The sequence below is a fragment of the Danaus plexippus genome, chromosome 8 (assembly GCF_018135715.1).
Source record: "Danaus plexippus chromosome 8, MEX_DaPlex, whole genome shotgun sequence".
Classification (NCBI taxonomy): domain Eukaryota; kingdom Metazoa; phylum Arthropoda; class Insecta; order Lepidoptera; family Nymphalidae; genus Danaus; species Danaus plexippus.
In genome coordinates this window covers 916,891-941,744 of record NC_083542.1, presented here as the reverse complement: position 1 = coordinate 941,744, position 24,854 = coordinate 916,891, and the positions used below count along the sequence as shown (strand labels likewise).

General features: G+C 31.0%; 1 protein-coding gene and 2 long non-coding RNA genes across 3 annotated transcripts; 2 read left to right on the top strand and 1 right to left on the bottom strand.

The window, feature by feature from the left end:
- The first annotated feature begins 3,007 nt into the window (after positions 1-3,007).
- LOC116773561 (uncharacterized) lies at positions 3,008-6,324 on the top strand. Its single transcript, XM_061521396.1, has 5 exons — positions 3,008-3,158; positions 3,714-3,890; positions 4,245-4,364; positions 5,196-5,342; positions 5,462-6,324. The coding sequence occupies exons 1-5, from the start codon at positions 3,111-3,113 to the stop codon at positions 5,882-5,884; spliced, it is 915 nt and encodes a 304-aa protein (XP_061377380.1). The 5' UTR covers positions 3,008-3,110; the 3' UTR covers positions 5,885-6,324.
- LOC133318894 (uncharacterized) lies at positions 5,651-7,662 on the bottom strand. Its single transcript, XR_009752625.1, has 2 exons — positions 6,645-7,662; positions 5,651-6,544 (listed from the first exon to the last, which is right to left on the bottom strand). It is a non-coding gene; the product is annotated as an uncharacterized LOC133318894 (long non-coding RNA).
- Positions 7,663-8,678: 1,016 nt separating this feature from the next.
- LOC116776511 (uncharacterized) lies at positions 8,679-24,420 on the top strand. Its single transcript, XR_004353933.2, has 4 exons — positions 8,679-8,870; positions 20,599-20,746; positions 23,821-23,929; positions 24,270-24,420. It is a non-coding gene; the product is annotated as an uncharacterized LOC116776511 (long non-coding RNA).
- Positions 24,421-24,854: the final 434 nt, after the last annotated feature.

Sequence of the window (24,854 nt, the reverse complement as noted above, 5' to 3'; positions counted from 1 at the left end):
TTTTAATTTGTTTCTTCTTTATAATGAGACCTAAGACTTTCACGATTAATTTAAACTGCATACACCCGACGTTTCGGTTTCTTTGCAGCAACCGTGATCGTTTTTTCTTTATTTTTGAGTTTCCACTCGTATTTTCTTATTTATATTTTTATAATTAAATAATACAATAATTTTTTAGATTTCATTTCACTTGTGTTCGCGATGTTTTATTTTTCACAACAGAAGTTTAATCGACAAACAGTAACTGTAACCATCTAGCTTAGAGTACTTTATTAGACCTTTCGAGTCAAAATGTATAAATTTCAATAAATTTTATTAGAGTTGATTTTTTTTCAAAACTTTTTCAACTTCCACAGTTAAATAAAAAATAAAATTACAAAAATATATAGATTCTAACTTGGTGCCATAATATTTAAATGACTCCAGCTTCTAATTCCATCCATCCATCTCAGCCGTGTGATCCATGTGTTTTCTAATCCGTGTCTCCACGGTCATCTGTTCTTCTTGCTAAATGGCCTGCCCACTACCATTTCAAAAAGCTAATCCGTTTGGCTATGAGGTATTTAGGATGAAAACACGTTACGGAGCTTTCCGAAAGCTGCCCATGCGAGCTGGATTCGAAAAAATACTCTTTCTCGAAGTTGGACCTTCCTAACTGGACTCTCTGTCCCAGGTATACATACTTGTCAAAAACTTCAAGCACCGATCTCTAAACCATAGCAGTGGTAGATGGGACATGGACATTAGACATGAGTTTCGTCTTATCCATGTTCATTTTAAGTTCTACCCGTTGGGAGGACTTCGAACATCGTACTGAGTTCCTTCATCGACCATGCGATGACTACGATATTGTGAGAAAACCGAAGGTGAGTGATGTATTCGCCGTTAATATGGATACCCAGTTCTTATCATTCCATTCCATACATACATAAAAAAATTCGCGCCACAAAGCATAACCTTTTTTAGGCTACAGCACTGCCTTTATATACTACAATCTTAAACATACTAAACGAATTTTAAGACAAGGTTTCCTAACTAAAGATTGTAATCACAGGTTAATAAAAGTCAAGATAAAATTGTTCCTAAAGTCATCTAATTATAAAGGTTATCACGAATCATCGATGGGCCGTAAGTCATCACGTATTATAAACTTTCGGAAATGTATAATTTTATAGCCGTATTTAACTCGTAAAATATTTTTCGATACGCAAAACGACTTTATACATCAAATAGATTTTGTGACAGATGTTAAATTAACTATACAGTAAATTACACATTCGGGAGTGAAATGAAAGCGTTTTACGACATTTACATTTAACGTGTAAATGATCGTTTCAAATGATATATATTACGGTTACGTAAAGAACTGTTTACATCGGATGTTTAACTTCACTTTTATGATATGCAATAGAATTTATCTGTGATTTTGCTATTAAAAAAAACTGTAACAACTTAATATTATTATTTTATTTTTGATTTATAATACTTTCACCATAATAAAGCTATAAGTATAAGAAGTAATATGATATTTACATAGATTTGTAAAGTATAGATGTAACATTTCATTAATTATTGAAACCAATATAACAAATGAGGCTTCCAATGTAATCTTATTGGTAACTGACGCTACACAAGATAATAATATTACAACAATTAGTGTTTGCAATCGAACTATGTTGCTTTACGCCATTATTGCTAGATTTTCTGGTTAGGCCATAAATATTAGTAATAACTAGAAAAAACTTATTTGACAACTATTATCGTTTCCTTTTTACATTGTAGCTAAACCTATGACTAATCTATTGACATACTTTGACACATAATAATCTAAAATTCCTCTCACCCCCCACTACATTGAATATTTCTAGCTAATAGTTTTAATTACAGCCTAATAAATGTGTTATTAAAATTTTGTTGTATATAATATTTTCATCAGCACACTAATTGTTTTTAAATAATTCGAAAATATGTAGGCTTATGGAAAAACAATGTCAATCACGAAGCTTCTAATATGATAATTCGTAATTCCCAGGTTCAAATGCCGGTAGCGTACATACATTTTGAATATATCATTTATATAAATTTTAATATAAATAAAGAAATCAAGTTTTATATAAAAAAATATATATAATTAATATCAATTTGTATTTTTTCACAAAAAAATGTTTCCAAGACATAAACACACAAAAAAAATATTTTATGACCCTGGATAACGATGACGACTCGATACATATACTAGCTGTTGCTGGTGGCTTTGTCCTCATATTAAACCTCTTTTGTAAAACGTGTTATCACCTGTACAAGGTTTTGAAACTAGCATACTAATGATATGGTAGTACCTACAACATACATACATAGGACAATGTTCCCTTCATTAAACTAACAAACAAACAATCGAATCGAGAAGTTCTTCTTTTTGAGTTCAGATAAAAAGTAGCCAAGTTACTTCTCATGACATGACCTACTTACAAGTAAAATTCTCATCGAAATCGGTCTAACTTCAATAAAGATTAGCCAGAAACAATACATAGGCGTAAAATAGTTATAAATGCTTTTATATAATTTTAATAAAATGCTTTTAAATTGTAATAACAAACAGACACTCCAATTTTTCCTATTTAATTTATTATAAGTAATACATATACTGATATGTTTAGGCCACGACGCGTAACACAGGGAACTAATGTATTAAATACTAGTTTTTGTCTGCGACTTCATCCGCGTGGCCTTCGGAATTAAGCTCAGACATCTACTGCCTGCGTAAGTTGACTTCTTTTCAATACAACTGATATACCTTAAACGTGAGGTGACTTAACGAAATTTCAGGATAAATTATGGCCTTATTTCTATTTTCAGTTTACATGGCAGCAAAATTCATCAAAATCACAATTTCATCGATCAAGTTATTTTTGCGTTACAGAGCAACAAACATCCAGACATACACCCTCACATCCTCACAAACTCCCACATTCATAATATTAGTAGGATTTATAATAACCGAATTTATATCAATAAGTTATCGATATGAGATACTTGGGTCAAAGTGCACCGGCCTTCCAAAATATATTTACGCATTTAGTTTTAAAACAACTGCGAGAGACGACGCTAAGATGTTGTTAAAATTTATGCTAATCACCATATTCGGCTACAGCAGTATTGTAAGTATATTTTAAAAAAGGCCTTATAATAAATAAAATCATTGCAAATCTTATCAGATTTTACGTGTTCCTGGTTTTATGACAGACTTTAATTCGTGTACTATCTCATTTCATATGCATCAGTTTTTGTGCTCATAAACAGACAAGATAAAAATAATATGGAAATAGAATGTCTCCTTTGTGTTACGTTCTAGTTATTCAATTATTTACTGGAAACACAACGCCACATAATTGTACAAACGTGTGGAAGAAAAAACATTATTAATCTGATATTATGTATTTAATTTCAATCCTTTACAAATAATGTAAGAAATTGAAAAGGGAATTTCAAAAGACATCCCAAATGGTTTCTTAATTGATGAGAGTCCTAACTCTCCACATTCACGTAACAATATAAAAGGACAATTTCAATTCGGTGTATTTGAAATCATTCCATTATTTACTTCATTCAAAACCAACCTGGATTTGTCCATTGTCATAATTATTTTAGGGATGTTATTTAATATAATGTATTTCAAGACTTTTATTACTATTCAATCTCGATAAAATTTCCAGGTGACAGCTGATCTCAGCGGCGTGGTTTCAGGCAACCGCATGGCAGCTGTACCATTGGGCTGGTCTCTTGGGGAGGGAGAATTGGATATAGAAGGTGTATGCTCCGAACCTGGTATCACGTGCCAGAATTGCTCTCTGGCTGTGACGTGTATATCATTGCCAGTAGGGTGGTTGAAGGTAATGAGAATTAAAGATCTTTGAATTTCCTATAATAATAATTAAAAAAACAATTATCGTTTATTTGTTTTGTTCGGTCATGAGACACCCAAAGAAATCTTGAAGCTCGACCTTAATTTAATAATGAAAAAAACATTAATTACTTTGAAATCTTATGATAATATCAACATAGTGACGTATTAGTAAATCTTCTGACTAATGTGAAAAACTAGTGGATATACACTGCCATACAAATCAATTAAACAAATAACAAACTTATCTGTGAATAGATATGAAATAAACAATATGTATTTCCTGTATGTACGCTGCACCTATCAAACACTTCATATGATAAAAGCAATAATTAAATTCCAGGTTCCCCTCCAGCATTGCCTTGATGGTGAAACTTGCAATGCCCATCTGAAGACATGTTCAAAGGAGAATGTCCCAGAATGTGATGCTGTCACTTCCAAATACCGTCATACGTGCGAACAGGTACTATATTATAAGAAAGCTTATAATAGCATTAGACCATATAAACACTACGCGTTGAGTACGAGTGATAATATACACTAGCTGATAAGCCCGACTGCGTTTGGTGTTTGATATATTATTACAGTTTTCTTATGTGTCATAAATAAAGACAATTGAACACGTGGTTGTTATAAAACGATTGTTTGTTATAACTTAAATATTTATAGAGGAATGAAGATATCCTTTTTTAATTAATGGACTATCTACCTATAAAATAAAAATGAAAAAAAAATCCAACCAGTTTTGCTGTGATGAGCTCGTAACTGCAAAACTTGTACATTTTATTTATTTAGATTCATATTAATATCAATAAGTCAAGTTATCGTGAATAATCTTAGTTTTATTATTTTATGTAATCCAAGTCGTGATCCGTAAGAGACTATTGTTTACAAAAACATTAAAGACGATTTCGTACATCAGACAATCGAAACGGAAATGTCAAGGCGAAGCTTCACAGACAGATAGTGGAGTAAATAGAGTACTGAGTAGAAATCCTATACAATAATAGAAAATAACATACAATCATGTTATTCGCCGAGACACTTAATTGATAATAGACAATTTATTAACTTTGTTTACGACTCCGAACTCGGTCTTTGTGTGGAGCGACATTAAATAGATTTCTCATTAATCCTATATGTGTCTTAACGGCTTAAATTTAATCAGAAACAACATTTAATCGAGGCGAATTTTAATGAAGTAACTTTATTTATTTCAAGCCGTTTAATACGGAAATATTTTGCTATGACACAAGTAACATTTACATTGGTACATGGTACTATTATATTTCAGATCGGTATATTCCCGGACGCATTTGACTGTCGTAAGTTCCACCTCTGTTCTCCTCCTGAAGATGTGCCATACGGTAGACCAGCAGACCATAGAGTAGCTCTTTGTCCGAGACATTACGGCTACAATCCAATGACTGCTCAATGTTCGGTAAGAACTCCACCTTTGCCATCATCTCGTATCATATCTTAACATGGCCAATATTAAACTGAAAACTATAAAACAAATAAAAGCAATGTTTCAAGTTGTTATAAGTAATTAATTTTCAGGTTCCATTAAGGGATGGCCAGTGCAGTAAACGACCAGTTCCAACATGCACCAAAGTAGGTCAGGCCGCAGCTTTGGAGGACAGTCCAAATCACTACTACGTGTGCCTTTCCAAACACGGCCAATTGTACCCTCAAATCTTCATTTGCCCTCACGGCTGGTACTTCTGGGACAATTTTTGCCGCCCAGAGCCCGAGAGGAAAAATAATGAAAAAACTAGCACTACCGAGAAAACGGCTGCAATTGAAACTACAACTAAATTAGAGAGCGCAAAATCAGATTTCTTCTCGACTGAAAAAGCTCGTACCTATCCTCCGGATACATTTTTAGCTGACAAATTTGATTTAACTAATTACGTATCCATTGATGACGTTGAGCCTCACGACGATAGTTCGTTTTCGTTTGAAAATGGCGACTTTTGGTGATTAAGTTTAACAAACTTATAACCAAAAGCATATAGTATTTATATTATTTAGTGAACAAGATTTTTATAGACTTTAATACAACTAACATATACTAGTATGTACGTAGGTATGGTTTTAACTGTGTAAGTATAAAAATGAATATAAAGTAATTTAATTTATACCAGCTTCAAAAACTTGGACTTTTTTTGTAACAATACCAATCCATATCCGGGAGTATTGCAAAATTTTTAACGGCCATTCGAAAATTAAGCCTTTGAGCTCAATTACGGTTCAGCGGTGTTCATCCGCTGATTCTACAAAGGATATTTTGATGTGAAGTTTTATATCATAAGCTGATAGGGATTGATTGTACGGAGGATTTAATTCACAAATGGTTATACTATAATATAAATATTTAAAGTGTTATGAAAACTTTTTGGTAATAAATCTTTTCAATCTAACATCTTTTCTTAATTTAATGGCTGCGTTTCGTCCGATGAACGAAAGAGCCGCTTGCCTTTTCCCTGTTCCCACCCTTTCCTGCCATCTTCTTATTCCCACCCTTCTCTTCTTCCTCAGCAACGAAGGCTAGCAACGCATCCGCAACATCTCTTATGTTGCAGATGTCCATGGACGACAGTGACTACCTTCTATCAAGTAGACCGTCTTATCGTTTGCAACCTTTAACATTTAAAGAGACATAATATGAATATATAAAGCCTGTTTCACATTATATGGTATTTTAATATCGATTTTCTCGTACTCCCGTACTTAACTGTACCTACGGAACCACGTCTCTCTAATCCCACGTTCAAACAATCACACAATCCTAGACCTTTGTCCCTCTACAGAGACGCTCTTATCACCGAGATCGGATTTGGCTGTGGGGCAATTTTTTTCTACCTATATTTATTATTTCCTCCTCGACTATAAGTAATAAAGAATATCTATATACGAAACTGCGTATATAAGTTTATGAACACATTAAATATTGGCATTCAAGTCATAAAAAAATAGGCGAGAAACGTAATATAAAAAAGGAAAATTTAATTAATAAAATGTATTGTAAACAACTTTATATGGAAGTAATGTGATAACATTGTATCGTGGTATGTAATACATCTGAAACGAATGTTAAGAAAACTATGTTATATATATTGATAACGCTATTTAAATCGCTTCCTCTTGTGACTCACTCCATGCACTCAATGTTGGGCTGGTCACAAGTATAGCTTAAAAATTTTATATATCTTCATTAAACTGTATATATAAACAATATTGTCTATAAAAATCTCTCTAACAGTCCGTGCAGTGTTGCCTAAATTCTAAATAATTTATATATAATTTAAATATAACAAAAAATCCATGAATAATTCGTAATAGTAACAATTTAAGAGTAATTCAATTCTTTATCTTATAAATTAAAAAATATGTTAATCGCAAGATGTAATCCAAATCCTTGTCCAATAAAATATTAAAAAGTAACATAAAATGAGTCAATATAGAATTATCTGAAACATAATTGCTATTTAAACTATAAGCAACTCAATATATATCAATTAAAATAATATAAGCAAAGTAGGAATATATCTCATAGCTTACACCGCACGTTACTAACGGTGCACAAAAAACATGTACCTCTGACATTAGACAGTAGAATTGCATCAGGCTTGCAGACGTGGGAAACCTCGGTACATTCAGAAATAACACAAGCTCACATACAACTAACATACAATATATATGAAAAATACCATCCCATAACTCACTCGAACACGATTCATGTTCATATATTATTAGATATTTACATTCGATATATGTTTACTATATATTTCTCGTGTAAACATAAAAACATATGTAAATTGTAAACAATTTTATACAAACTCTGCGTACTGTAATAATGCGTGAGGGGAAACATTTTCTTTCATTCCGATACATTGAAACAGATCGGGGAAATACTAATTAAAAACTTTCTTTAACGTAAAGCTCTTTTGTCTTCACGTCACCGCTAACATATTAAAAAAGAGGAATTAAAATGTGACATATATGTCAGCTTTGTACAATTGATGAACTCGTATTTAAATCAGGAGCTGGTTTTTTTTTTTTCTCAATTCAAGAATCCTTTAATACAAGAACAAAAAACAAACACCCTTTTCAGTTCATAAATATTTTTTATTTGGAATCTTGTTATTTTAAGAGTTATCTGTATTCAAAGTTAACGAAGAAATTTACTTTAAAAGAGTATTTATAATAAATGTATATATACTTTGTCTTCAAAACCATAATTGAATAAGTTTATTGAGCCATCGAAAACTACATAAGTTTGTTAATAATTTAACAGTACATGCAATAGTAATAATAAATTCATGTTTTAATTAAACATCAAAATGTAATTCCATTTACTTCACAATAGTGTTGTGGCTAACGGTTTTAATGCCCATATAATTAATAACCGAGCGAGCATTTGTCAGCCGAAATGCCAAGTGAATCTAAGCGAATCTATAGACGACCGAAAGATGCGAATAGTTTTGATATTTAACCAGCAAACATGTTTATTATAGGTTTATAAATACAAAATATATGGCCACTGAAAATAATATTTACAAAATGAATTAGACATGCAAGCAGTGACGAATGCTAGACGTTTGTTACACGCCACGCAATCAAAATTCATACAACCCATGAATCACTATAGCCTTAATGACTAGTACATAAGAAACATCCTAAAAAATCGAGAGCAAAATAATAACCGCTAATGAAAGCATCAACAATCATTACTCCCGCCACAATTTAAAGCACACATTTACCGACAAAGCGGTTCGGGCACCTCACTACCATTCATTACATCCGACCGACGCGAATCGCGATGCAGTCGCGACACTAGCCGTTCCAAATTTTAAAAACTTTTCTTTTCAAATTGCCCGCCCTTTTTGACAGGCTGTTCATATTGCGCGCCATATTTTTTTAGTTTTTGTTTTCTGGGCTGTGATTTTTGATTAATCGTATAAGGGTGAGTTGTATTTTATAAAAAGGTTTTACTTGCTATTATTATTCAGTTTTACATTTAATAATGTTCAGTTTCGCTCGAATACCTTAATGTATCCGAATGAAATGCGCATGTTTCAGCTTGGTAATTACAATTTTATTATAAAATTCCAGCAACGGTTAATTTGCAAAGCAATTTGAGCATGTTTATGTTGTAGTTAGACTATAAATTGTAGTTACGGACAGTTATAATTTATCCTTGCATGTTTTCTGTTTGTACGATGTTTTTATATTTATGCTCTTTTATCCAAACTTGTAACGAAAATATAAAACAGTGCTTAGAAACTTAATTACTTTTTATATTATTTTTATTCAACACACCTTACAAACAAGATAAAAACATATCAAAGGGAATTATGAGACTGACATCTCGTGTTGAATAAATGTAAATAGTTTATTTATTTTTTTTGTAAAAAGAAGGTCGCATTAAGTAACAATTAGGAAATCAATTTATCTTACTATCGGACCATATCTCATTTGATTCGGTCGATATTTTTCAATCTGTTCTCACTGAACAGCTAATATCCTTTGCTTGTTGTTAATCCTTTTCAACAATGTTATGTTAATATGACTAACGTTTTATATGAGAAACAAAACAAATAAATCGTAGTCTAATTTTATAACTATCCAAAGTTTATACGCTTGGGGGTTTTGTTTGGCGAAATTTTAATTATTTAGCGCCGCGTCGTCAAGGACGAAAGGGTTTCCATATCCTTTGAAATAAATCATAGAAATGTGAGCCATATACTTTAACATTGTAACGTCAACAAAAAAAACAATGAAAATTTTATTATAATCATATAAATCCATGACATATAAAATACCAAGTAAACAACGATAGGTCGAATTAATAAGTTTCGCCATTTTGTTTTATTGAAGTAGACAAATTAAAAAAAAAAAACTATTTGTAACTCAACTATCAAACTATTTATTAACGTACAGGTTAAAAGATTTGACTACTAGTTAAGAAGTCATTACATTAATGTTTATTAACTGTATTTTTTCTGACCTTACAAATTTAATATTATTGGACTTCGATAAATTACCAGCGCCCAGTGAATTGCGACCCTATAGTAGAGAAATAAATCACACCGGAGAGACTGACATTACTTCGTATTACTTAACATTTTATTCATCCTATTCTTAATAAAAAAAAAAACAAACACAAGTATACTACATATTCAAAGTAATTATTTATCGATATTGTAATTGTAATTAATATAATCTATCGATACGCCTTTATTACAAAATTATTAGTTTCTTTTTTTCATGATATCCGTTTCTTCAAAACGGCCTCATAAAGAGATAACATTTAAACACAGTCGATTAAAGGCATGTCATAAAATTAATGTTTATAATACAAATAAATAGCTTTCAATATCACAAGCATTTAAAATAAACTATAAAACTCAAATTAAATGTTTCGTAAGTTTAAATACGTTTTAAATTTTGTTGCCTTTTTATTTTTGATCTGTTACAATTATATTTTCTGGTAACTCCGTATGGAAACATTGTCTCGACAGAGGGATTTCCATTTAAAGTTACGTATAAAAATCCCATTCGTAAATTTTTTTTTACTTTTCAAAATAAAGTCAAAATTTATTATAATAAAACGATAAAATATATATTTCAAGATTAATTACTCTGTTTCCGCGATATGTAGAGGCTTTTAATGTTCAAAATATACGTCCAATGGCCGAAGCGGGTCTCGAGTGCAGATATCAGGGCATTTAGAAAGTCCAAATTAGTTTTGGGACCTACCAATTGTATCTGATAAAAAATATCATTTAATTAATCAACGCTATCAATAGGATTTATTCTAAAAATAGCTTGTTACATATATAATAGATTGATGAAATATATTGTAGTTCAAAGAAAGTTTCGTGACACAAAAATGCTGTAAATTTTTGTTTGCTTCTAGATTTATGTTTGAAACATTTTAAACGTTAGTACGAAACTTTTGAATATGAATCGGCGCGTTGATTATAATTTGTCAATTTTATTTTGTCAGAAATTTAAAATATTGCCTGACGATAAGTGTTTCGGTCCTATCCATTTTTGTCCTAAAAATTTTTTAACAAAAACCCTTCCTAAAAAAATTTACACATATATAGGTGCATCAAAAAATAAGTACTATATATGTTTGATTTCGTTACATTTATTGAAAACCTTTCATTAACATTATCAATTTAAGTCCAAGTGAGACAAATGGAATGAACGAGACCTTATAATTAAAAAAAAAACAGCATAAAACCGTAAAATTGCATTACAATCACGCAAAAACGTGTAGAGCAGGTAATTCTTAAAAAAAAAAAAAACAGTAAAAAAAATTCCAAAGCTTACTCGGAATTCAAGTGACGCAAGTCCTCGCCATTAATCGATTTCATTTTTCATCTACAACATGAAAAGTTATGTTTGTAGCTTTTTAAAACAAAAACCAATAACCGAATTTCGATGAAGCTTTACAATAATATCGCTTGGACAGCAGAATAAGGTATAGGCTATAATTTATCTCGAAAATAATTGTCATTTTCCTCTAGAACACACCGTAACAGTTGCATTGTGTATAGAGTCACATAACACAGAATGTAGATGTCGCTGCCAGTTGGTTGTCATATCTTTGTTTTCACATATTATATACGTTTGTTTCGAAATCTATTCGGACAAAGTTGCGGGCAGAAACTAGTAATAAATATTAAAATCAATTTTGAAGATCACCAAATGCGATGTAAAAATATTATACAGCTATGTATAATTATATATTATTTTTAATTTTAGTAGGCTTCTTAGTGGCCTTTTGTGTAAGTTGGTTCACTTATTTATGAATGTTCATAAAATTGATACAAAATAAAAAATTGTTTTTATATTTGCTCCATAATATTTTTCAACATCATTCAATACTATTTATAATTAATTATTCATGACAAGCCAAAATTAATAATTTTGTTAAAATTTTTACTACAAAGACGAAATTTACAGCGAGTTATGTATCACTTACAAATTGTAACCTAGTACTCAATAACAAACGAACCTAGCTCTGCTTCGTAAATATATTAATGTATAATATGAATCTATCAACAAAACGTGACATTAAAAACCTGACCACAATATCCGTCACTATTAAAACGGCTTCCCAGTATCACAGCCGGAGCGATTGGAACCAACTAATTATTGTGTTACAAGGTTCAGCTTTCTAGACGTAGGTTTAACTTTCTACTATCAGTGAAGGTAGACGAAGACGGTCTGTAACTATATTCTAAAGCTCACGTAGCCATTAACAATGAAGTATGCCTAACAGAGAATACTGAAAACTTAAGTATTACAAAAATGGTGAATGTAGTATGTACTTATATGTGTAGAATTAATTGTGATAAATTATAATTGCTTAAATCTATTTCTACGTCTGTGTGTAAATAGCTTAAATTCACTAGACCGATTTAAATAGCTCTTGTATTGTATTATCTTATAGACTGATAAGCTTGTTTATCACATATTATCTTATCAAAATTAATCATCGTATACTAAAGTAAAATAAACAGATTAATCTATAATTATTGTCACATAAATTAAAAAAAAACCAGCAATGAATCATACGACCTCCCGCAACAAAGAAAGCAAGGGTGACTGGGTGATAAGAAATTAGTCATGCTTACCAAAGGCAAGAGCAATGCCAATGTCCGTGACGTTGAAATGCCGCTTGTGACATTGGGGTAATTTAAATTATTTGTCACTAGCTTACACACCCAACTTCGTCCGCCTGTCATACATTGACTATGATATGATGCCACAAAATACATCAACGATAACTTTGAGCGTATACTAGTTTCATAAAATGTTATTAAATTTATATTGTATTTTATAAAGAACATATATTTTTAAACTAACAGCTAAGTTATAGGTTATACAATTCAGAATATTTATCTTATTCAGTTGTTTTTCGTGATGATGCACAGATCAGTAAAAATTTCTTAATACACATTTACATGTGATTGTGCAAATTACTCATAACTTATCCCTGGTCGAGATTGCTCTGATTCTCTACATTCCACGTTACATCAGTAACCTGTATAGCGGGTTCAATTCATATAAATTTTCTCATTATTACTTATACTAAATATAAGTTCTAATTGAAATCGAAGAATTCTAGTAATCTGACTAACTATAATAAACTGATTTGTTTGCTAATTAATTAAATCATTGACATATATATGTAGCGTTAGAAAATGAGATGAAAATATTTTTCAATCATTTTCATTGTTCATAGGGCTTATGGTAAAGGCTCATATAAAGGATACTTAACGAAAATACCATCCAAGTTTTGGAATGCGCCCTACTAGTGGGGCCCATGAAAATCGACTCAGAGTTCCCAAAAGTTATGACCGTTAATATGTAGTTAATAAGTAGCTAAGAAGTCACAAAAATAGAGAAATTATAATGTTTTTATCTTAAAATCTAAATTTAATTCAAATTATTATGCTGCCGAAGTTGTGGTGGTCTGGAGGTTAAAAAAGCCCGCCTGTCCTGCGTGAGGGCGCAGGTTCGAAACCTGGCAAGTAACAATGTGATCTTTTCCGAGTTATATGTAGTTTCTAAGAGTATTTAGACACCACTGACGGACGGCGAAGGAAAACATCGTGAGGAAACCTGGCCTTATAATTTCAAATTATAAGTTTGAAATCGCCAATCCGCCTTGAGCAAGCGTGGTGATTAATGCTCTAACCTTCTCCATGTGACAAGAGGCCTTTGCTCAGCAGCGGGCTCCGATAGGCTGATGATGATAATGATGATGATTACGCTGCAAATTAGACGACCGTATAATTTAACACTAGCATACGTTTACCGCACTTAATATTTTATATTATTAATCGAGACACAATAATATTCCTTTAGGATGATTTCAGTACTCGTCCTTGATATTTGAAAGTCGTTCGGTGTGAATATACAGCTGTTTTAAGATAATTTTCTTCAACCACATAATGTTTTATGTAGAAATATGACGCAAGTTATTTATTAAGAGCTAATATTTCATCGGCTTCCGTGTTATTACACTCGTAACAGTAATGATTGGAAGGAATCGAAATGGCATATTCAACTAAATTAATTTTTGTATCCATAACAAATAAAATTTATATTGAAATTTAATATAATAGAAGTATGAAAAAGACATTTTATGAGATCTAAGACTTTCGCGAGTATTCATTCAAATGAAACTAATACTTTTAGGTTATACTATGCGTATTTTATTATTTAAAAAACTACATACTCCCGACGTTTCGGTTACTGTGTACCAACCGTGATCATGGTTAGTGATAGCGTACCTAGTATTATTCTAAAAATATTAGTTTCAAAGACATTTAATTTCAATTATGTATGGTGATATCTGTATTTTATATATCTGTCTTAATAGTTGACATAATCATTTATTTATGTACAAAAGTAGAAACAGTTTCATTACGTTATTATAAAACAAATGTGATGCACAAGTTAACTTATCTCTTAAAGGCGATCTCCACCAGAAACCCTTTTTATAGAGGAAACTAGATAAGAAAGCGTGGTGTAGGTACAAGAGAAAGAGAGATGGAAAAACATTAAATATATATAATATATATTTAATGTTAAAAATATATACATATATATATATATTATATATATAATCTTTATTAAAGTCACTTATAATTGAACAACTTCATTGTAAAACAGTGACGTCCTTTCTATAGTACTTTGAGTAACAAACAATAGTTAATTCTGTATAGTGTTTAATCTCTCGACTACTTTTTACTTTGACTCATTGCAGGTGATGAATCCTGTCAGAAAATTCTTTTGCCATTCATGAACAAAGGAAGAAAAAGCATAGGTTTATTTAATAAAACTAAACTTCACCCTAAAATACAGTCAAATTAAATCCCATAGAAAACTTAATATTAAACACATATAATATGAAACAGTTTAATTACGTGTACACGTGAGATTTATCGACATTTCCTGATAAATTTACAGCCATTGAATTAAAAAAAGCTTTGAGATTGCTTTCACATACTGTAACAGATACCAACATGGAGGAATTAAAATAAAAAGTCTCGAAACAAAAAAAAAAATATCGCGTAATACAATTAAAATGAGTTCAACACGAGTTTACAGGCCACTAACTTATAAAATCAGATACCCGCTTATTATGTTAATTTGTAATAATTGAGTTACAATTTGGCGTCTTGTCCGTTCAGTTATAATCAACGCTTAATAGTTTCCTTCGCGTTTACTAATTATTTAATTACCTTAATAAAATTATATCGAACATTTTAATTCCATTGAGATTTCTAACACGTGAATAGAAAGTGTTATATCCAAGTACCAATAGTCCTTTAGTTTTTTCTACTCACGGAATCTCTTATCTCACTTTCTCACTTACAAATAATAATTAAAATGGATAGGATAGCTTTATTTGTATAGGACGGATCAACACTCAGGTCAGGGTCAAACTAAACTCAGTCTCAATCGAATGTAACACGTTAACCCTTTTAACTAAAGAAACGGTTAGTTGGCTGATGATTCTACCCTCAAAAGTTTGAGAAACTTAATTAAACTCAACGTAACATTACAATAATGATGAAATTAATGAAAGTGAAATTGTATCGTAGAAATATATGTCTGCTAGGACCGACGAACTCTAAAGTTGTCACAGGATTTTAGATATTAAGATAATTTTGTATCCGCTAGGTCATATGAAGGAAAAAACAAAATTTAATACTATATCACACGCTAATAATTGTTAATAGATTAGATAATTTGTCATATAAAACAAATGAACAACCCCAGTTCACTCGACGGGACCCAAACTAAACAATGTCTGGTTAGATTCTTTATCAATGTTTAATGCACTAATGGACTTTTAAATATAAATGTAAGAAAATATATTGCAAAAACACAAATGTGATTTTCGGAAAAAATACAGGAATTCTCTTAAAAATATCGTCATAAGAATATGAGATAAATATTAATATAGAAATAAAGAATAGAGCATTTCATACAAATTTTCATAAAATATTGTAAACAGTATGTATCTTGTTACGTATGTAAATAAAAACTATATAAGCACTTTTCTTAAAATCGATTTTCAAAGCGAATAACAAATAAATATATAAATTTTTCTGCACCGGATGTTCGGCTGGCGCAGTTCAACGCCCTCGATCCGGCCATTAGAATAGCGATTCATACAACATCATAAATACGTGACTAAAATTCAAATACTCATTCTTTAACAGCACACACATTTCTTAAAGTTAATAAAAACGTGACATTGTATAGAATTATTTGTTTTTTCATTAATATATTACAGTACAGCTCGATAGAAGCGCTGTTCTAGTGACCACACACGTCAAGAATTGGCGCACAAGTTTAGTGGACCGTCTAGTGCACTCGCAATAATAAACACACTACTTACGAAATACGGAAACATCTTAGATATAGAAAATAATTTAACAATATACAATACAAACAATGATCTGACGTTGTTATTAACGACTACATATAAAATAAAAACGATAATCTTTCAATAAATATGCTAGCATTAAACAAAAGTTACACGTACACACTCACACACATATAATATATATATATATATATATACTAGTTAAATGTTACTAGTGATACTGTTTCAAAAACATAACCAAGCCGTTTCAAAACAATCTTTGCTTAAACTCCCCAATAGTAAATTTTGATATCATTCTTACCTACCAATATTCCAAATCTGATGCATCTAAGACATCATGTTGGTACTTCTGTAGGTTATAACTTAACCAAAGCTTGCAAACAACGTCATCAAGTACAAAATAAACACTATAAACTAATATATAGGCCAGATAGTAGATATTCGAAGTTAATTTACGAAGAAAAAATCCCAAATATCACAAAAACAAATTTGAACGTCCTAATTGCACTTATTTTGTTAGTTATAATTGATCCATTCAGTCCCATTGTGGTACATGCCCCAAATACATGAACCCGGATGTGGTCAACTACCGTTACGATTCATAGCTAAAAAATATTTACATGTATATATAAGTGTGAGCAAGTTACACCTGCGTATATGAATCACACTAAACAATGTGATCGCACAGTCCCTTCGCTAAGAGAAGTAAGTTAAATCACTTTTCCATTCCAATCCATTAACTATATCTTTTTTAAATGATAACAACGTTTTTTAACCTTAAATTATAAGTAGAATTTAATATTATAGTAAATATTTATTAACGTTATAAAACTCATTTAACTTTAAATATATACATTTTAGATTAAACCAAACATAATGTTAATTATATATGGGAATCTAATTTCTCATCCCGTATTCGCGTGATCACGATTGCTGCAAAGTAACCGAAACTTCGAGAGTGTGTAGTTTAAAATAACCAAAAAAAAAACAATCGCGTAGTAAATCCGAAAACATTAATTTTATTTAAATGTTAATTATAGCAAAACAAACTTAAACTAAAAAAAAATACTGACAGAATTAAGTAAGAAGGTCTATTTAAACATGTTGAATAAAATAAATAACTGAGTATGATTTAACTTGTTCGGATAACTCATGATTTCAAGCTTTTTCTTATAACGATAGATTACACGAGGTCTAACCTGCGTCTGGACTCGGCTCCCATCTACAAAACACGATAAACGAGTTTCATATCCGGGACACGCTTTTAGTTAATGTAGAACAAAACAGTTAGTCAAAATATACATACATAAACCGGACCTAGGATATTCCTGGACAGATTGTTCAATACGTGACAGGTGGTCAAATAAAGTATTAATACCAACAGTCCGTCTAAAAAACATTCTCTGGACGGATATAAATAAATATTCTCATATATATTTTAAAATATTCGTCTGAATCTTCATTACAGAAGTTGGGAGGTTCAATATAAACGAAAGTATTGATTACACGTGCCCGTATACATCAGAACGGTTTGGTAAAAGTAACTCGGATCCAGACAATACCTGTTTCATATATGAAAAGTCGAAAATCATTTTAAAACACACTCATAATTGCCCCACATTGGAACAGCGGACCAGTTAGCCCTTTCACGATATTCGGTTACCGTGTGATTATAAAAACTTGTAGATGTTAATTTTACTTGTCACGGCAACACGGTTAATGGTTATATCGGCAACGATGACACTCAATCATTTGGTAAATAAAAAGCTATATATATATTTATTTTTACGTCTATAATTATATCCATCAAAAGTACAATAAAACTATCTTAAGACATCGAAATATAAATAATAAAATCTAATTTTGAATTCATCATTAAAAAAAATCTTAATCATCAGCGTACGATGATCGTCTAATAAAAATAAAAACATTCAAACATCCATTTATCCAGATTATCATAAATATGGTTTTAGTTAAATAAAAGGAGATCCAATATAATCCGACACTATCCAAGATTCAAATGAACCGAACCGCAACTAATAGAATCGAACCGAACTACATTTAAAATCATTAAACCGAACTAACTACAAATAAATCCTTCATTATAAAATACATTTAATGTATTATTATAATTATGCATGTACATAATAATATAATACAAGAACACGTTTATTAAATAAATAATGCGGAAGCGAAGAAATGGCAACATTTATCATAATATATATGATTATATTATATGTTAATGTTATGTTATCAGTCAATCGTTTATAACAACGGTCTAGACTGTGATTGTTTGTGTTTAACATACCGTATGCTAATGGGATTAAAAAATTAATATTTATCGCTACTATAACACAGATTTAAACCATACTCGTACATTATGTGTTACGCATGAAATTATTAATAAATTTAAATTTCCGATTTTGGCTGTACACAGATGGTTCTTTTCATCAATGACAGCTAACGTCAGAATACTTTTTAATTGCTAACCGTCAGAATGAAGACAGTCCAAAATGTATGATTATCATTATAATTCGTACCACAGTTAATTGATCTTACGCGAACAGTTATTAACTGTACTCAAACTTGCTACAGTTTTGGACGGGTTTTTAATTGCCGGCCGCGTTACATCGACACAAAATAATCATGCGCTCTTGATTCTCTTTTTTTTTATTTTTTTTTTTATCTTTTAATCACTACAGAATCGGTTTTTTTAATTTGGAACACTTTTTAGTAACACGGAAGTTTTTTTTTTTTTGTAATTGACATATGACCTACAAGTCTGCAAAAATGTAAAAATCTTTAAACAATAAGTGTAATAAATATATATATTGAAATATTTTTAAGGTTTTTTAGTGACCTTGAAAGGAAGCAAAAAGTCCGCAATCAACATTATTAAAAAAAAATGAAATTTTATTTTTCTGCAAAAAAAGTTTGAGTCCAAGTTGTTTAAATATCAAAAATATTTCAAGAAAGTATCAAAAATGTCTTTTTTTTGTAGGTAGGTTCGTAAAATAAACTTAAAAAGAAAAAATCCTGAAACAAAACGTTTCAATTAATTCAATGTCATTTATATTTATAAAAGTGTACACTAATAGAGATGCTACTTTATTAAAACTGATGAGAATTAATAAAATCTCTATGAATTTGTAACAAATATAATATATAATAAGTAAAAATTATACTTAAATAAACAACTTAACCCATCTGACAAACTGAATCAATTGAAAATAATATCACCAAGAAAAATAATCTTCCACATAACTCATTAACGTTAATATATTGTAATATATTGAAATGTATATATTAATTATGTTTAAGTCTCTACAAAACACGCTCCGACGTTTCCTATAATAACAATTCATTACATTAAATATAAAGCTACAATATGTTTGTACGTTGATATTTGCAAATGATTTATATACATGTGTACGGTCGTAACTGGTGACTTATACTTATTTTGTAATGAACCCATTATTATATATTTTATATTCCACTGCCACTTTCTCTTTCATAGTTTAAATCAATATCACTATTTTGTTTTCTTACGCCACAATTCTTAAATAATATAAAAGTGACAGGTACACTACATGTGACAGGAACTGTCAGATGTCATATTGTCTTTTAAGACAGTTGAATCCGTCGATAAACGGATGAATTAAGCAATTAATTAAAACTCATCAGTGTTTGTAAATTTTAATCTAAGTATAGATCAGATAAGTTGAAAGTTGAATTTAAATTCAACAGAAATGTTTTTTGTGAGATAAAAAAATTTAATTCTTCACAAAGTTATATAACGCCAGTGAGATGAACGTATCATGCAAATTCCGTAGATCCATATCGCAGCTAAAATTCACGAAACTTGTATAAACAAATTGAAATCCGACTAAAACTATTCGTGTAAGTGATTTTGAAAATGTTAATTAACTCAAAGTTTGATTTTAATTTAACTTCATTCGAGGCTCAACTATCAAATTTGCAATTCGATCAACGCGAATCCATTTTGAAAATGCAAAACAGGTTTCCTTACAGCTTTGATGAAAAGCGTGTAGGCCTCGCTTTAACACTAAACTTCTGTTTTGATGAGATTTCGCTTGAAAAAAAACCGAATGCGAGTCTATCGGCAGCCATGTTTGAAACATTCAAAATATGTTCTAGAACTTATTTAGATAATAAATATTTCATTTGACGTTTAACTTTATCTGCGTTCTAGAAAAAGTTGATGTGTTATAATACAATTTTATAACAATATAAATAACATTTTCAGTTCCAATATGTCTCAAAACTGCAAATCAACGTACTCCACGGCTACGACGAGGGACGCCAACAACAACACCCTGTACCATGGAGGTGGCACACCAAGCTACGGCAGCAGAGGGTACACGCCACCTAGCGTCACCGGCGGGAACTATCAGGTAATAAAACGGTTCACAGTTAGACAAGTGAATTAAATTCTAAACTATATTAACTCAAAGGTTAATTGCTCAAGCGATGCAATTTATATCGTATGTATGTTGCGACATTTCAAGAGACAAGTCAGTATCATAGACCTTGCTGACATCTCAGCAAGGATTTCACACCAGAATAGCTGAGAATTATTGAATCCACGAGAAGCATTGGTCAACGCGCTCAGGGACAGCTGGAAATGAAAGGAATACGAGATGAAAAATATATTATATGTAAATCATTAACTTAATACTTTAAGGTCGGGCCGAGACATTCAAATAAACAGTTTTTTATATATTTGTACATATATTAATTACTTAAGTTACCGGTTCCAATCATTTTATATTTAGATTAAGAGCAGGCGGTGATCCGAAGATATTGAGGTGTATTTTAAGTTATTTCAACATGAGAATTAATAAAAAAAAATATTTTTGGTAGTCGTCGCAGTAAACCTTGGTTATATATATGAGAAATACATAAATATACGAGGTTAATTATTATATTACATTATGAAAGAATTTGATCATATTTTTTTTTTAATGAAACTACCATACATGTATTTATATCGCAAATTATATATGAGTTCAACACAATACAATATCGATTTGATTGTTATTTCGACTAATACACCTGGTGCATAAGAATTACAGACTAAATCAGACTAATATTTTTCGGATGTACTACGCGTATTTTTTTTTAAGCTACGTACTCACGACGTTTCGGTTACTCGCAGCAGCCGTGATCACGTTGTATGTAGTTTTAAAATTATAAAATACTCGTAGTACATCCGAAAAATATTAGTCTCATTTAAATGAATACTCGCGAAAGTCTTAGAACGAATAACAAACTAGTTTTATATAGTTCGTTTGTATTTAATACGAATAAATACACATTGACTATTCGAAATGTTAGGAAAAAATTACAAATACTACAAAATATATATTTTTTTTAATGATTATGGTCTGTTCGTTCTTGTCTATGTGCTGGACCAATGTTAACGAGTCGTTCACCGGCAGACAGGTGACGTAACAGAAGACAACGTAGGCTTATATTAATTTTAGGTATTTTTTTAATCATAAATAATAATCACTCTGCATCGTTAGTTTGTCGTGTCAAATAATTCTGATTAGATAAAAACGTGAAGACAAAGATACAAAAATACAAGAATATATACATTCATGAGATTTAGATGAATAATCATTTGCTTGTGTAAAAGTTTAAAACGAGAAAGACGGCGAAAAAATGTCGGTAACTTTATTGTGATCCAGTATTTACTGCACCCTCGGGGGCGTATGACTCAGGAACAAGCGATGCTATAAACGTGTCGGGCGCGGGAACATTAAAATTAAACATATAAATTATTTTTATTATAAACCGCCTCCATAAACCCGAAAATCAGGCTAATGCACCTTTCTCCACCGTTAGCGAAATGTTTCAATTAGGTACACCAAGTTTCGGCGTTCCCGCTCAATTTACTCAACTTGCTAATATTACAGCTTTTTCATTTACTAATATTTCTCATAAATTCTGTATATCGGAATCTGACTCGGTTGTTGACTCGCCATCAGGGAGTTCTCACCCTTGCAATCACCCTCGACGTTAAGTTTACGTACAATTTACGGAAAAATTTTGCGCCAGAAGGCATTAGAGGGACAGTATTTCGGGTGTTTTACGAGCTACAGGAGGACCGTTTACCAAAAGCACCAGCCTAATGACCGCACGACCTCTCATTGCTGAACACTTGCCAAGGTGGAAGATATTATTTTTTTTCCAGTGCCTTACACGTAGAGTGGCCATCATGAAGCTCGTCATAGGAATGGAATTAAGAACTTTTAATTTAATTTGAACAGTGCTCGTGGATCATGTTTATATATTATTGTAAGGTTTCAAAACATTTATTTCTCTTGAATAAGGAGAAATGAGTCCAAATTATTACTTCAAATCAATCCTGCAGATCTATGTATATTCTCTTATACAATATTTCCTGATGTCTTTGTAACGGCACGTTGTGTAGCAAAGTATTGAAGCAATGCTATACATTACACGAACATAGTGAATTTTTCTCTCGGAACACTCCGGCCAGCGAAGGTTACATGCGAGTTATTTTCAACTAAAATTAAATTATAAACTTTTAGTTATTTACATTATGAATCATTAAAGTCTTTTTCGAAATAGAAGATAACTTAAAAAAAAAATAACTTAATACATTTAAACCTAGCGAAAAGTTAATCTTGTTTTTAAAATGTAAATATTTTAAGATAAGACGACATTTCAAAGCGTTATTAATCTTCCTCCGTCCACGGATCACTATTCAACAATTTCCACGTATTCACTAAACATTCCTTAAAAATATACAAGTAGATATTGTTTCAAGAGAACACTGTTTAGAATTCCTTCGATATTAAAAATATCTCGTTTATATTATGTGGATATCTTCTACAGTGTAACGAAGGGCTGCATTTTTCGTCGCTTTATTCGGCAAATAGTTCAGATAGATGCCGTGCATCGTGGAGTCCCTAGCCACGTCTAGCGCTTTTTAAAGACCTCCGAATGTTTTTTTGCCCCTAACGAAATTGCCGTTCTTTGACCTATTTCCTAAATACCTAGATGGAATGGAATTCCAGTGCTCAGTTTCTAGGTATTCACTAAAATCGCGCTCGTTCTAGATATTTTGGCGGCCTATGCAATCTATGTAATAAGTATTTCGGCCGCGTTACGTTCAGCCTGTGATGAATCTTTCCAGCTGTGTTTCCTACAGCTACCGGCGGAATGTACTCTGGAACAGAATTATGTTAATGGTCTCATTTGGTCGTGATAAATTAATTGTGCAGAAGTTTACGATCAAGGCGGGCAACACTGACAAACATTTACTTTATTGATTTAGACTGCGTCTTTTGATGTTTCGTCTCGTAACTGTGAACGTTACTACTACATACTACTACTCTGTACGTGATCACTGCACCGAGAGTAATGAGTGCTAGTTAACGATCCCGACGTGGTATCAATCACGTACGATCTAACTATAATTGCATGCACTTTGCAGCAAGTGACGGCGAAAGTTCTCTTCGGCAGCGTGACGGCGATCAATGACCTCAAGCAGCAGAAGACCGGGCGGGACGATCGGCGGACGCACTAGCGAGCTCTTGTGGCAGGTCGGCTGACTAACTAGTTTATTATTGTCCTCACAGATGGCGCTTTGATAAAAGATGTTTTACAGACAGGCTTAGTTCTTAGTTTACGAACTAATCACTAGATGGCGCAGAACAATCTTTATACATGGTATTTTATTAATTAATAATGATTACGTTTTATGGATATGAAATAATCAAAATTATCAGAAGATATATGTAAACAAGTTTTAAAATAAATTAATATGTTGTAATTGATTTATTGAGATACATTTTTTTTGTGTTTTTCTTTAATTTCAATAGTGGTCAAGCAGTTCCAACACAAGTGGGTAGATATTTAAAATAGAAACACTATTAATTTCAGATAACGATTGTGATAAGAAGAAAACATGGAAGCTAAGGTGTGATCTCGGGAGACAGAGTTATATTGTTTATAAAAATATATTTTTGTATTAATTGATAGATTTAGTTCAAATACTCCGATGTTATACAAAATAAAATAATTATATTAGTTATTTGGTCGTTTGCTTTCAGACATCGACTTCATTTAATTTAATTAATATATTATAAAAGATTGTTAAACAGAAGCGATAGAGTCGCGTTTGTTTTTCAGATTTTTTTAAAATAGACTTACTGTAGTAGTGATAACCTTAATTATTGAGATGTTATAAACAGAAATAAATAATTAAAATAAAAAATATAATATACAATTACGTTAAACAGCAAACATTTTAATAGTTTTATATGGGACAGTATGTGTATATATATATATATATATATATATATATATATATATATATATATATATATATATATATATATATATATATATATATATAGTTTAATAATATAGTATAATATAATTCTAACTGAGCAACTTAACAAGTCATAATGAGTAAAATATGAATTATTACGCTAAGTTCTCATCAAACAATGACTGCAGCGAACT